General features: G+C 43.8%; 1 protein-coding gene across 10 annotated transcripts in view; it reads right to left on the bottom strand.

The window, feature by feature from the left end:
• Positions 1-12,753, bottom strand: part of LOC102687983 (unc-80 homolog, NALCN channel complex subunit) — a 69,441-nt gene that overhangs the window by 30,187 nt on the left and 26,501 nt on the right. For 6 of the 10 annotated variants that reach the window (XM_069196395.1, XM_069196391.1, XM_069196392.1 and 3 more), the window contains 13 exons: positions 12,434-12,581; positions 8,500-8,672; positions 6,797-7,009; positions 6,119-6,254; positions 5,639-5,772; positions 5,171-5,348; positions 4,557-4,760; positions 3,833-3,930; positions 2,812-3,012; positions 2,206-2,313; positions 1,312-1,450; positions 512-693; positions 286-417 (listed from right to left, as the gene is read on the bottom strand). In XM_069196395.1, coding sequence (XP_069052496.1) covers positions 286-417; positions 512-693; positions 1,312-1,450; positions 2,206-2,313; positions 2,812-3,012; positions 3,833-3,930; positions 4,557-4,760; positions 5,171-5,348; positions 5,639-5,772; positions 6,119-6,254; positions 6,797-7,009; positions 8,500-8,672; positions 12,434-12,581 — 2,046 coding nt within the window. The remainder of the gene's footprint in view (positions 1-285; positions 418-511; positions 694-1,311; positions 1,451-2,205; positions 2,314-2,811; positions 3,013-3,832; positions 3,931-4,556; positions 4,761-5,170; positions 5,349-5,638; positions 5,773-6,118; positions 6,255-6,796; positions 7,010-8,499; positions 8,673-12,433; positions 12,582-12,753) is intronic. The other 4 variants (XM_069196396.1, XM_069196398.1, XM_069196400.1 and 1 more) reach the window with 1 other exon arrangement.

The raw sequence follows: 12,753 nt of genomic DNA, 5'->3' as shown, positions 1-12,753 counted from the left end.
GTTGTACTGTATTATAACAATTGTGGGAGGAGGTAAGACAAATATGGAAATAAAAGCAAACAAATCTTTTTGCTAATATCTCTATTTTGAGTACATACTGTATGCATGTGAATTTAAAATGGTCTCTTCCATTGAAATGTGATCAAACTCAGAGGGCGTCATAATTTCAGATACTATAGATTGCAGCAGCAATGTTTATAGAGTCTACTTCATATTTTCCTTTGTCTTTCATTTTGTCTGGACCTTGCACTATTACTGAAAGACAACAGGGTGAGAGAGACTTACAGACTGGTCTTCATTGATGGGATCCTGGACACTGCCTGTGTTCTGGGGCACCCAGGGGGGATCAAACATGGGCACACAGGGCATGCCCAGAATAGGGGATGGCAGAGTGAAGTTAATGCTGGGCGGTGGGATCTGAAATAACACAGAAAACATTCTTTAGAAACACATAGTCCCCAACTGATGGATGTTTGCATAGGGCATAATAATGTTAGTTTGCCTTGTGTACCTTAAAAATCTGCTGCGCCCCTTCCTCCATCCGCGGCCACACCTGATACCTGAAGCGCCACAGGGTGTAGAACTTCAGCACGGAGTTGATCCTCTGTACAGCCTCCTGGTGGTGAAACTCTGACATGATCATCTCCGTGACTGTGTCGGGCACTTTCACAGCACACAGCAGAAACATGGCCGCTGCACAGACAGACAGGAAACAGAGCACTTTGATGACTTTTAAGATCCCTTTCTCCTTAGCCAGGGATAGGTAACTACCTGGCTTTACCATGTTCCAATGTAGGGAAATAAGTATGTGTTAAATCATGCGACCCAAACTAGGATTTATCTGGGTCGCTATCAGATTTAGGTTTCCAGTACTATGTGTTTTCTGGAGCTGCTGTTTTCAGACCACTGTCAGATGATGTCTTTAATGGCGGGTGATTTACTTAATCAAATTATTGTACTCAACATTAAGTAATCTAAGGTGCTGTTGTATGGTTGAGCTACTAATGAAAGCACCAAACCCAAAGGAAATTTGGTTTTCAGAAAGGACATGAACAAGGCTAACCAGGACCAAAGTGGGATGTTTTTGATCCAAAAAGCAACCTATACTCTGTTTTAAGCATTCAATTCCACTTTTATTCTCAATTGGGAAGCCCACTATGTCATTTTGGAAAGAGAGGTGTTGTAAGCAATAAATGTGCTTGAATGGTTAGACGGGAATGCAAGAGAATGGCACTGGGAACGAATTTGTGGAACGAACTGGAGCAGAAGAAAATAGGATTGTTCTCCACTGCTGCTGGTGCTCTCACTGACCTGCTGCTGCAGCCATGTGCTCATCCACACTGAGCAGCAGCTCCCAGGCCGCTGGCTGGATGTCCCCATACATGTCCTCCGTCAGGATGGGGGCCGCCTTGATCAGAAGGGACAGGGGGGCTGGGGACAGGCTCATCACCTGGAAGACACAACTCACAAGTGTCAAGCCACTGAAGCTCAGCAGGTACAGTATGAGCCTGGCCCGTACCTGAATGGGAAACCTTCTGGGAAAGCTCAGGTTGTTGCTGGAAGTGGTGTTAGTGGGGCCAGCCGGGGGTGCTCACCCTGCAGTCTGTGTGGGTTCTAATGTCCTAGTATAGTGATGGGGACACTATACTGCAAAAAGGCACCGTCTTTCAGATGAGACATGAATCCTGACTCTTTGTGGTCATAAAAAAACCCAGGGCATTTCTAGAAAAGTTTTACCCTGGTGTCCTGGCCAAATTTCCCCCTGGCTTTCACCAATCAAGGCCTCCAAATAATACCCGTCTATGTCTTCTTCTCCACGCTGATAGCTGGTGTGTGGTGAGTGTATTGGCTGCCGTTACATCATCCAGATGGGGCTTTGAGTGGAGGTTACATATAGGAGCAATGTAAGATTGGCATGGCTAGGATGTTGACTTCAATATATTTAATTTACTATATGTCACATTTAGATATACACCAGTAGAATGCACAAGATTCAGAACATTGGCAAATCTCTCCTAGGGGGTAATAAAGTCTGAATTGATCCTTAGTATTTGCTGCAATCTGCTTCTGTTTTATTAAGATCTATATTGGTATCAAATGACAAAATCATGAGCAAAATCAAGGAACAAAACTGAAGCGGCCTGTAGTTTCCTGACTACAGAGCTGAAAAAAGAATGCTCTGTGGTAGAGGAACTAGCTGGTCACCTGATTGCGGATGTACTTCAGCATCCCTGTGTCCTTCTTCCCCTCCACATTTTTGTCATTGACTCTCTTCTTCAAGGATGGAGTTCTTAGACAGGACTTATCAGAGCACTAGAAAAGCACAACACGTCATTATATAAGGATTGCAGTAGTCTGAAATGACACTCAGACAACCAAAGGCAACTCAGTATCATCCAAGATACATGAGTCACAAAAAAGGTTTTGGAAAACTACACCCAAAGCAACTGAAACAAGCCTTTTCCAAAAATAAGCACAACATACTGTAGCATACATATGCATAGGATATATAGAAGAAAATTCTATATTGGAATACTGGTCTGTCTAAAAAAAGATACTGTATTTTGATCAGAATGCACAATGGACAATGAGAACTGCAAACAATTTCACAGTGTTTTTTATCCAAGGGCGTATTCATCTAACAGCAGACCTTACAGATGAATTGAGCTCAAAGCTGTGCTGAAATCACCTCCTGGTGGCACTTATGGACCAGAAAAGATAGCAAACTTGCAATCAAACAAGCCACCCTTGCGGGGACAGGTGGAAGGCCCAGCACTTGAGCACTCCTGGGGCCCACGCCGCACACTGCACCTCTTTCATCTTCTTCGTGCGGGCGCTGACGTTGCTGGCACAGCGGTCCTCCCTGAGCCCGTCTACACTGTCGCCGTACAGCAGCTTGATGGCCCGCACGAGCCGGGCGCAGGAGCGGCTGTGGTGCTGGTAGCAGCGGGGGTGGCAGAAGTCCACGTGGGTGCAGATGAAGCTTTGCTGGTTGCACAGTAAGATCATGATCTGCAAGTAGAGACGGGAGGGGGTCTGTGAACCATTGCTTCCTTCTCAGATTACACAGCAAGACAGATTTTACTGTACGCTGTGAGGGAATCAGTGAGGGAAGGCTTGGGCTTTGAATCTTGATTTGGAATATTGATATTGAAATATTGATTTGATGGGTAAACTATCCATTTTCCCCCCAGTTTTGATCATGCAATAGCACATACTGCAGATGCATGATTCGAGGTGAAGTGCTGTTGATAGTCCCCTGCAGAAACAGACAGACTTGTCATTGTCATTTAACATGTCACCGACAAGAAAGGCCCATAATGGAAGTTCAGCACCGAATGGAGGAGATGCATGTGCCTGGGGGGCTGCGGAGCTGAGAGACCTCTGGCTGACTTATCCCACACTACCGCTCACCAACTGGGGAATGTTGGTTACAGCTGGCTAGTGACTTGACCCCGGCTCGAACCCATGACCTCAACCTGCGCTCGGCCAAGTGTATTTACTTGTTCAACCACTCAGGAGTTAATATATGCAAGGTAATATATTCGATGGAGGACTTGTTCATATTCTATATTTGCTATCAGCTTTGCAGCTTGCGATAAAATCTATCAATTCCCTGATCTTGCACAAAATAAGGCAGTAGTGGAAAACAGGGAAAACAATCCAGGAAAATATTTGGGAATAGCTCCAGTTAGTTTTTCAGGTCTCATCCATCTCTGCTTTTCCATTCACCTTCGAATTACAGGACTGAATCAAATACCTGTATATTGCCACTACTGGGTTAGAATCTAAATGACAACCCCTCCAACGCTTTACATGTATGGAGACCTACGTGCAGCCAGGACATGTTTCTATTGTAGTTGTCCTCAGTTCCAGTGGTGCTCAGTCCTTCAGGTTCAATGCTTGGCTCACTGGTACTCCAGGGGCTCCCTGCCAACAGAAAACCACAAAGCAATGCCCACTGCCCAAGTATATAATAGCACAAACAAGCTACAGTACCTTCATACTACAGGGAAACAAAACAATTACATGGAAAACATTAATACGCCCACTTTGCAAATTCAGCATTCGACTGAATTAACTTATTTCTGATTACAGAGTAAGGATTTCCTTTTTTTTCCAGTTTCCCTTGCTGAAACCAACCTCACTTCACTTTTCAGCTGTTCTAGCTTTGTAAATGTGATTGATTGGCTTTGGTTTCACTTCAGGTATGGAAGATTTGATGTTTCTCTTTAGGTTTCAGTTCTACCTTAGAACTAAGCCTGTTATCCACTTTCAAGTGAAAAATGAAGACTTCATTAATCTTCATTAATGCAGTTCTGCATGACTGTATGACTGCAGAAGCTGACATCGAGAAGGAATAAGACTCTCATTGCATAGTAGTTTGAAGCATTTCATATTTTACATGCCAATACCTCTTTTCATTTTTAGAAATTGCAGAGACAAGTGGTTTCAAACTACAATAAGCAATATAATAAAATGGCTGCAGTTCTTAAAACAACAACAGGTCAATACTTGGCCAGGTCCAGATCAGCTGAAAGCTGAGATCATAGTACCTATGTCGGTCACGGTGTCTCTGCTCTGCGACAGCCCGATGTCTTCGTTCTCCGACTCCGAGTCCTGCCGGGACATCTTGGTGCTCTTCAGGCTGCCTGCCCGCCGGATACTGGACAGGGACCCACCTTTCTTGACCCTGAAGCTCCTGGTTCCCTTGATCTGCAGGAGCCGAGAGCCACCGATGCGAATCTTCCTGATGGGAGCTGGGCAGGGGAGAGAAGGGCATCAGGGCAAACGGACATAGCTGCAAGGGAAGGGAGGGACACTCTCACGTAGCAGACAGCCCAGACACTGTAGAAATTCTGCAGCGGAAGAAATTAATTTGTGACACTGGAACAAAAGCTGAAGAACATCTGCTATCTGAGATAAATCCTCTGTTGCCTAGGAAGTGAGTAGGGCTGTACGAACTGTAGAAGACAAGAAAGCTAAAGGCATTCCAGTGTACAGAACCTCCAACCAACTATTTTCTAATCACTTTATCCAGTACAGGGTTGCAGGGAAGCTGGAACCTATAAAAGCAAGTGGGACACACCCTGGATGGGACACCATTCCATCGCAGGGCGTGCACAGAACATCCGAGAGCAAAAAACTATAAAGACAAGTGTGAAAATACCGCTGGGTTCCTGATACTTCCTGTCGTCGCAGGCGGTGTCAGACTTGAGCGTGTGGCTGCTGCTGTTCAGGGAGTCGTGGGCGTCTTCGTCGTCGATAATCCCCGCGAAGCTGATCTTCCTCTCATAGCGATGGCGGTCCAGCTCTGGGTCCAGGCGCAGGCGGCAGCTCTCCAGGTCCTGCCAGGGAGAGTGAGAAGGTGGGCGAGTGGGTGAGAGGGGTCCAGAGCTACTGCAGCCTCCCGCTGTAGCGAAACTTAACAGAAGCATTTTATGCCAAGGCCCCATTTCTGGCTCCCCTGCTCTATAGAAGGCAGGCACCACATGGACACTGCAAAATTAAAACCTGAGGTTTTGCTTCGACTCTAAAATGAAGACCCGGCTAAATGTCTCAGGCTGTGCAGCAGACACCCCAAGACCCAACTAGCAAAAGCCTTCTCCTCCCAGACAAGATATAGAGAGACACTGACCGCCAGAGGCTCCGTACGGGGGCGAGACAGGCAGGGGAAGGTCTCCCTCAGGAAGGTGGTGATCTCCAGCAGCAGCTGACAGGCTGCCATCTTGAGAGCAAAAGGACAGGCACACTTGGTGGGATTCACTGTGTCTGGAGAGGAAGCCAAGAGACACAATGAGTGGCTATGCTACTGCCCCTGTGGTCGGGCTTCAAACACATGCGTACCTGTATTACTACTTTTAATTTTGACTCTAGTCAATTTCTCTGGATTAAATGGCAAAACATTGTATGCAGTACATCTGTATTCCTGTTTCAGTTATACAAGATCACAACAGCTTGATTTCAGGGATTTATGCTCCTTAATAAAATCAGACTTTGGATTGCTTAGTCTTCAACCTCAGAAATGAAGAATCTATGGACTCAGGGCGGCTGCACTACACTTCAAGCAGCTCTGTATGACACCCCCCACTCAGACCAGCTGTGCCCCTCAGCTTACTGTCATCCAGGAAGTCCTCCTCCTCATCCTCCTTTCTCATCCGACGCTTTGTTTCTTCATCATAGATGAAGCCCAGGATGTTGGCTGGGCTCTCACTGTCTGAGTGGCAGAGCTCACTCAGACGGGCACCAATAGCCTGCAAGGGGAGATTGAAAAACAATCTGATTGTTTTGACAGCTGGCATTCAGACTTCAAATGACAAGGGTATATTTGGCAGTTTATTCCACCTATTAAAGTCTGGAAATCTGGATCATAGCCAGGCATGAGCCAGCAGCCATATCACTCTGCAGCTCACAACTGGCAGCCCACTGAAGCTAAGCAGGTGTGAGCCTGGTCAGTACCTGGATGAGAGACCTCCTGGGAAAAACTAAGGTTGCTGCTGGAAGAGGTGTTAGTGGGGCCAGCAGAAAAGCGCTATATAAGTGTAAGCAATTATAATTATTATCATAAGCTTTTCCGTGCCATCTCTTTCTGTACTTTTGCTGTACATAGCACAGTATGTATGTTTTTCATTATCATTGATGATATGAGCTCAAAAACATGAAATCATGCAATTTCTTACAAAAATCTTTTGCAACTGATGGTTTTTAAAGCCAAAAGAAAACATGAAACCTCTAGTACAGAATGAGGCTCAGTGCCACAGAACAAGTCCACATTCAAGCGTGGTCTGTTACTTACATCTCCCCATTGACAGAAATACTTGGCTGCATTCCACTGGAGCTTCTGGTTTCTTTTATTGCCCACCACAGGAGAGCGGCCCCTGGACAGTCCCTTCTTGGTGATATTGACATGGTGTCCCTTCATCCACTCGGGCCAGTTGCCACGGTTACAGCGGTGCACAAAGCGGGCACACTCCAGGAAAAGCGAGGCCCTGGCTACTACTGGGGCTTCCTGTACGGGCAGAGACGCTAAGGGTCTGACACCAGGAAACTGCACTACAGGCACACCCCACATTGCTGAACACGTGCAGGAAAACAGCTCAGGGTAGATGAGGTGGAGCTGATGTTTTTGAAAATCACCTGTTGTTTGTTCTTTCCTTCAGAATCTGGGCAGTGTCAAGAGTGATTTTTGTTTTGTGACTCTACACTTTAAAGCCTAGTTGTGCGCCACACTTTCCAGACCACCTTGTGTAAAGTGACCTGAAACCCTTATTCCAGGAGGTGCCCCAGTTGGTATTAGGGTAACAATATGCAAAATGATGACCCAAGGTAGACAGGTTTGCACATTAATCCACTGCTCCTGATGCAGGCTACTTGTCCATTGTGTTTAAGTGCATGTGCAAAATTATATATTCTGAACAACATATTTCGGGTAGATTCTAAACACCGAAAAAGTGTAATCCATTAATAAAATGTCAGAATATCTTCATATCAATCATACAGAGTATGAGATAATTGAGAACCTACTGTAACTGAAAGTATTCAATTTGTAATTTCTACAAATTTCATGTCAAAAGTTTAAATTATAATCTTAAACAAGCAGCACTCAGGGAAAGAGAGTGGCTTGGTTTTATATAAAGTTGTAGAAAATGTATAGCACACTCCCATTTTTTAAGCTGACAATCTATTCATGCTAAACATGAATAAGAAATAGAAATATCAAGGAAAGAAGAACTATAGCTGTCAAAAGCCTGAAGCTCCAGTTCTGCTATGAGCGAACAGCACGGATTCTACTGCACTATGAAATAATGGGATATTTCTGATAGATTCTTACCTCCCTGTAAGGCAGTCTGCTGTGAAAATGAGTGTAACAGAAAGATGAGATGATGATGGACAAGATACAACCACCACGTACACACAGACACAGACCAACACTGATGGAGATAAAGAACAATGATCTGGAATGAGGACTTTGCAAGTTAAAATAAGAACATACACTTCTGCAAAAGAATTGCTGTAACTTTGAAATATCTTATGGCACTAAAGTGTGATTTCATATATGTAAGAGATATAGTCTATGTTTCTAAAGCTATAAAATGACATACTATTACTCAGGATCTTAATTAAATAACACCACAATTCTTTGCCTTATTAAAGTATAAATATATAGCATTTCAATAGAAAAAAACATTGTTTTTTCATAACTACATTATGTATCAAACCAGCAATGTTTTTTTTCACTATTCTCCAGAAAACCCAACACAACTCAGCCCTAGGTGAACCGACAGACAACAGCCCCCTGCTCACCAGGAGAAGTCGCCTGACAGGCAACAGCCCCGTGCTCACCAGGAGAAGTCTCCTGACAGGCAACAGCCCCGTGCTCACCAGGAGAAGTTGCCTGACAGGCAACAGCCCCCTGCTCACCAGGAGAAGTCTCCTGACAGGCAACAGCCCCCTGCTCACCAGGAGAAGTCGCCTGACAGGCAACAGCCCCGTGCTCACCAGGTCAAGTGCTGCAGCCAGGATTGAGGCATCGGGGATCGTGCCTGGCTCACAGCAGTTCAGGAGGAACTGGAACCTCTTCATGCCCTGGCGAATGGCACCCAGATTCACCACATTTTTGTTCTTCATGGCATCCTGACTGGCAGCCAGGCGCTCCTGGAACCCGTGGCACCCTGAAGGAGAAGCAGGAGGGATAGGGGAAAGTAACATAGCGTCTTGGCAAAAGACCCCACCCCAGCTCACTGTGCTAATGCTGGACTAGACCTCACTGTTAACGGGCTGAATGATGTGAGGAGGATAGTAGACCTAAAACCAAGGTGTTTAAATGACATAAACAGGGCTCGGGGATGCATTATTGAAAAAAATCCCTAAACTCTTTATTAATAAAGTGGGCCTGATTTCTGATATATTCTTAGGCCTGATCATGTGATGCAGACAGGGTCTTTTTAATTTCTGAGCCATGATTTCAATCCTGCTTTTGGGATTTTTGCATTTCTAAAGGTAATTTTTACCAGCATTTTTAAGACATGATGAGCATTCTCGCTGGTTTACAAAGCTCCATTCTGACTTGGAATAATAACAGATTGGTTTTCCCTGCCTTGACACACACAAACATATACAGATATATATATCTGTTATATAGATCAAAATGCATAATTGTTTTAACAAGATCTATTGCATATCCTCAGTATCATTACATTTTGCTTTCGAAGAAAAATAAACCCTTTAAAGACCAGATTTTATCAAATTTAAAATGAATGCATTAGGGGACAGAAGGATTTCCTAGTGATTTCAGACATTTTTCTCTAGTGAAAATGTAATTCTAAGTCAACTACTCTAGCAAAAACGAAAAGTGCACTCATTCATTGTAACTGGCAGCAAAATTAATTTTCCTTCTACTGTAGGTAACTGATATTTTTCTTTGCATGTCATACAGAAGAAAGATTGCTTGCTGGAAGCAACTCCTTTTGACTCTGATGACATTTTGTCAGCTATTTAATTTTAAAGAATCAATCATTGTGGCCTTTATTACCACAGAGAGACCTATATTTTCCATAGTTTGTTATTTGTGCCATTTTAAAATAGTGCATTCGACTCCATCTGTTACAATATGTTACTGCCCTGGAAAGCTGTCAGCCAGGGCTGGCTTTCTGCCATCTCACAGTGTATCAAAATACAGTTTAGAAAGTAGAAGCAGACGTGTGAATGACAACAGCATTGGTCATTTCCTACGTGAAAATAAATACATACATATTTCTATATATTGTATAGAAGTGCAGTTCTATTTGTTTTTTCATTATTTTGATATTTTATTCTGTGTTTTCAGTGTTTCTGTGGGAACAGTGATCTTGGCTCTAGGAATGTTTGCCCCTCATGCTGTAGAACATTTAGGCAGACACTACCCTAAAGGAATACTCTGAAGCCAGTCAAAGAGTTCAGAAGAACCTTTCAAAACAACTACAAGACTTCTTTTACTGCACCATCAGAAAGACAACACTAGGAACTTTACTGTACTTTTCAGTTTATAGCTGCTTCCCTCAAACAGGACAGCTCTAAATGTAGGAACTGTTTACAGAGGACTTGGTTGGTTTGTGCTTATTTATAACCTTGGTACATCCTGTGTTAGAACACCTCAGGGCTTTCTTTGTCACTCAGCATGACACCACAATGTCATCAATTACTACCGAAGGCTTCATCATCCAAGTGTTATTCTTGCTCAGGAACAACTGAGTGGGCATTCAGATACTCACTCAGGAACGAATGAGTATAACTGAGGCTATAGCCGTCATTGCTATTGATGTGTCATGAACAGTATTCAACCCTACAATCTACTAAGCTTCTAATCAATCCCTAGAAAACATTATCAACTCTGTCCCTTTTCCAGAGCTTTTTCTTGAGGTGACTCAATGTCAATAAGGAACTGTCATGTGATGTGTAATTAAGGGTACTGTAGTCTATTTATATGTATACATGTATTCATACCCTGTATATACATGTACGATTTTAAAATAATAAATAAGAAAGAATTACATATAATTGTGTATATACCCAATGTTTTCAACACAGAATACATTTCAGCCTTTTCATTGTTTTAACCATTTAATATTCTATTCCACACATTTTAATCATTTAAAGTTGTAACTAAATTTTGATAAATAGAAACTAAAATAATGAATGGCTTTCAGTGGCATTACACTCTTGTCTGTGATTGAAGTTTCTGTTCACCACTGACTCTCCCCCACCGCAACCCATTAGTCTGGACAGAGAAGAAACCAAAAAGCCATTCAAGAACACATAACAACAGACAGGGATGTGGAGGCAAATGCAACATGCAGAACACAGAAGAAAAGATAGAGACTGCTGTCTTCACCTGCCCAGAGGGGGCTGTTCCACTCCCTGACATTGAGTCAAAGGAATTCCCTTTCCTTCCTATCTTTTCTTTTTTTCACAGAAGCATTGCAGACCACCTTGTGTTTGCTTTGGACATAAGGTTTACTTGAACTGCTGCCCCCTGCTGGCAAAAGGTGGCTGGATGATCACTAAGTTAAAGCAGCGGATGTCAGTGTATTTGGCCAACTCCTACAAACGGCACAAACAACCTACCACATTTGTTTGTGCGAGTTTGTGCTGCTTTCGTTCCCGAGACAAAGCTCCTTTTTTGTAGGGGGGGACATCGATCAGCCCCCCACCTAAAATGGCGATAGAAGTCACATGACTCGCCAGAAAAAATGAGGTGCTATATCTCAAGAACTAAAAGACTTCATACTGTATGCTACTTTCCATGGCAAAAACCAGCACAAACATAGCACAAATGAATGAGACCGCTTTGGTTCTCTTGCGCTATGATGGGGGGTGGGGTGGGGGGGGTGGTGAATAATGTCGCATCCCAGAGAAAAGAAGGCACTATGGGTCGGGAACAAAAGCAGCAGAAATGCTACTTTCAACAGCACAAAACAGCACAGGATTCATGCAGATGCAGTTGGTTACACAGTTTGCGCTGTTAGTGCAGGGCGGCAACTTCACAGAGCTGTCAATGTAACGGTAATGAAGGAACTACATCGACCCTGACCCTGGGGCCCAAATGCCTCCTTACTATTAGTGTTAACATTTGGAACCGGAGGACATGACGACGACAAGTTCAGGACCCTGAAACACAGGGCAGAATTGGCTCGCTACTAGAATTGTCAGACTGTGACAGATTCTCCCATCAAGCAACACTGCTATTGGGTCCACAAGACATATCCTTGTCACAAAGTCCGTCCGCTTTTCATTGAGATCGTGACAGCCGAGTCTGGAGTCTCAGATTTTTATCATACTCTGACCTGGTTTCGTATCCTTCCCTCTGGCTATATGTCAGACATGGGCAACAGAACTGTATCATCAGGCACTCACTGCGTCTACTCTGCTTCACAAAAGCTGATTTTTGGAACTAGAGATTGTGATTTAACATCTTCACATACTGTAAATGGTAGTAAACTGTTGGAAAAAAATTGCTTCATATACAAAATGTGTTACAATGTCAGAATGTGTGTGGAATTTCAAAACTTAATACAGATGTTTGCTCCATGGAGGAGACTATTTGATTTGTGCTTGCGTGAATATTTTAGCATTATTTTTAATCTTTTCAAACAGTCTTTTGCTATTTCGGTTGTTAGCATATAACTCTGCAGTCACTTACACCGAGACAGATCCTAAATTAAAAGGCGAGGGGTGAAGACATTCTGTATATATCATTCTGTATATAGGACCAAGGTTTCAGCTCCAAGATAAGGTCCCTCAGCCCACTTGACTAAGCCTATAACAAAGAGGCATGCCCCACATGTACACAGGATATACAATAACAGCACACAGTTGCATGGAGGATGGCTGTAGACAGAGCAGTGGACAGATGACAGACACAGAGAGTGGAGGAAAGGATGCCCCAGGGGTCTACCATCTTTCTCTTCTGTGTGGTGAAGCTTGGATGGGTTCCTTCGGCCGGACCGCCATTTACCGAGCCGCTTGAAGAAATTCTCCTCCTCGTCCCGGCCGTATTCCACAGCGCTCCCTTCAGACAGCTTCACTGCGCTGGTGAACTTCACCTGGGGACAAAAAAGCGATTGGCATTAGGCCGTCACTCTCAGCCTGAAATTGCTTTTCAACAAAAAAAGGAACAACTTATACCAAAGCCATTCTAGATCCTCAGCTGAACCAAAAAGGAAACATAAATGCCAGGGGTGAGAAAGAAGATGAGTTCGTCCTGAATTAAAGTTA

Source organism: Lepisosteus oculatus, chromosome 12 (genome assembly GCF_040954835.1).
Source record: "Lepisosteus oculatus isolate fLepOcu1 chromosome 12, fLepOcu1.hap2, whole genome shotgun sequence".
NCBI lineage: Eukaryota > Metazoa > Chordata > Actinopteri > Semionotiformes > Lepisosteidae > Lepisosteus > Lepisosteus oculatus.
This window is presented reverse-complemented; position numbering and strand designations above follow the sequence as displayed.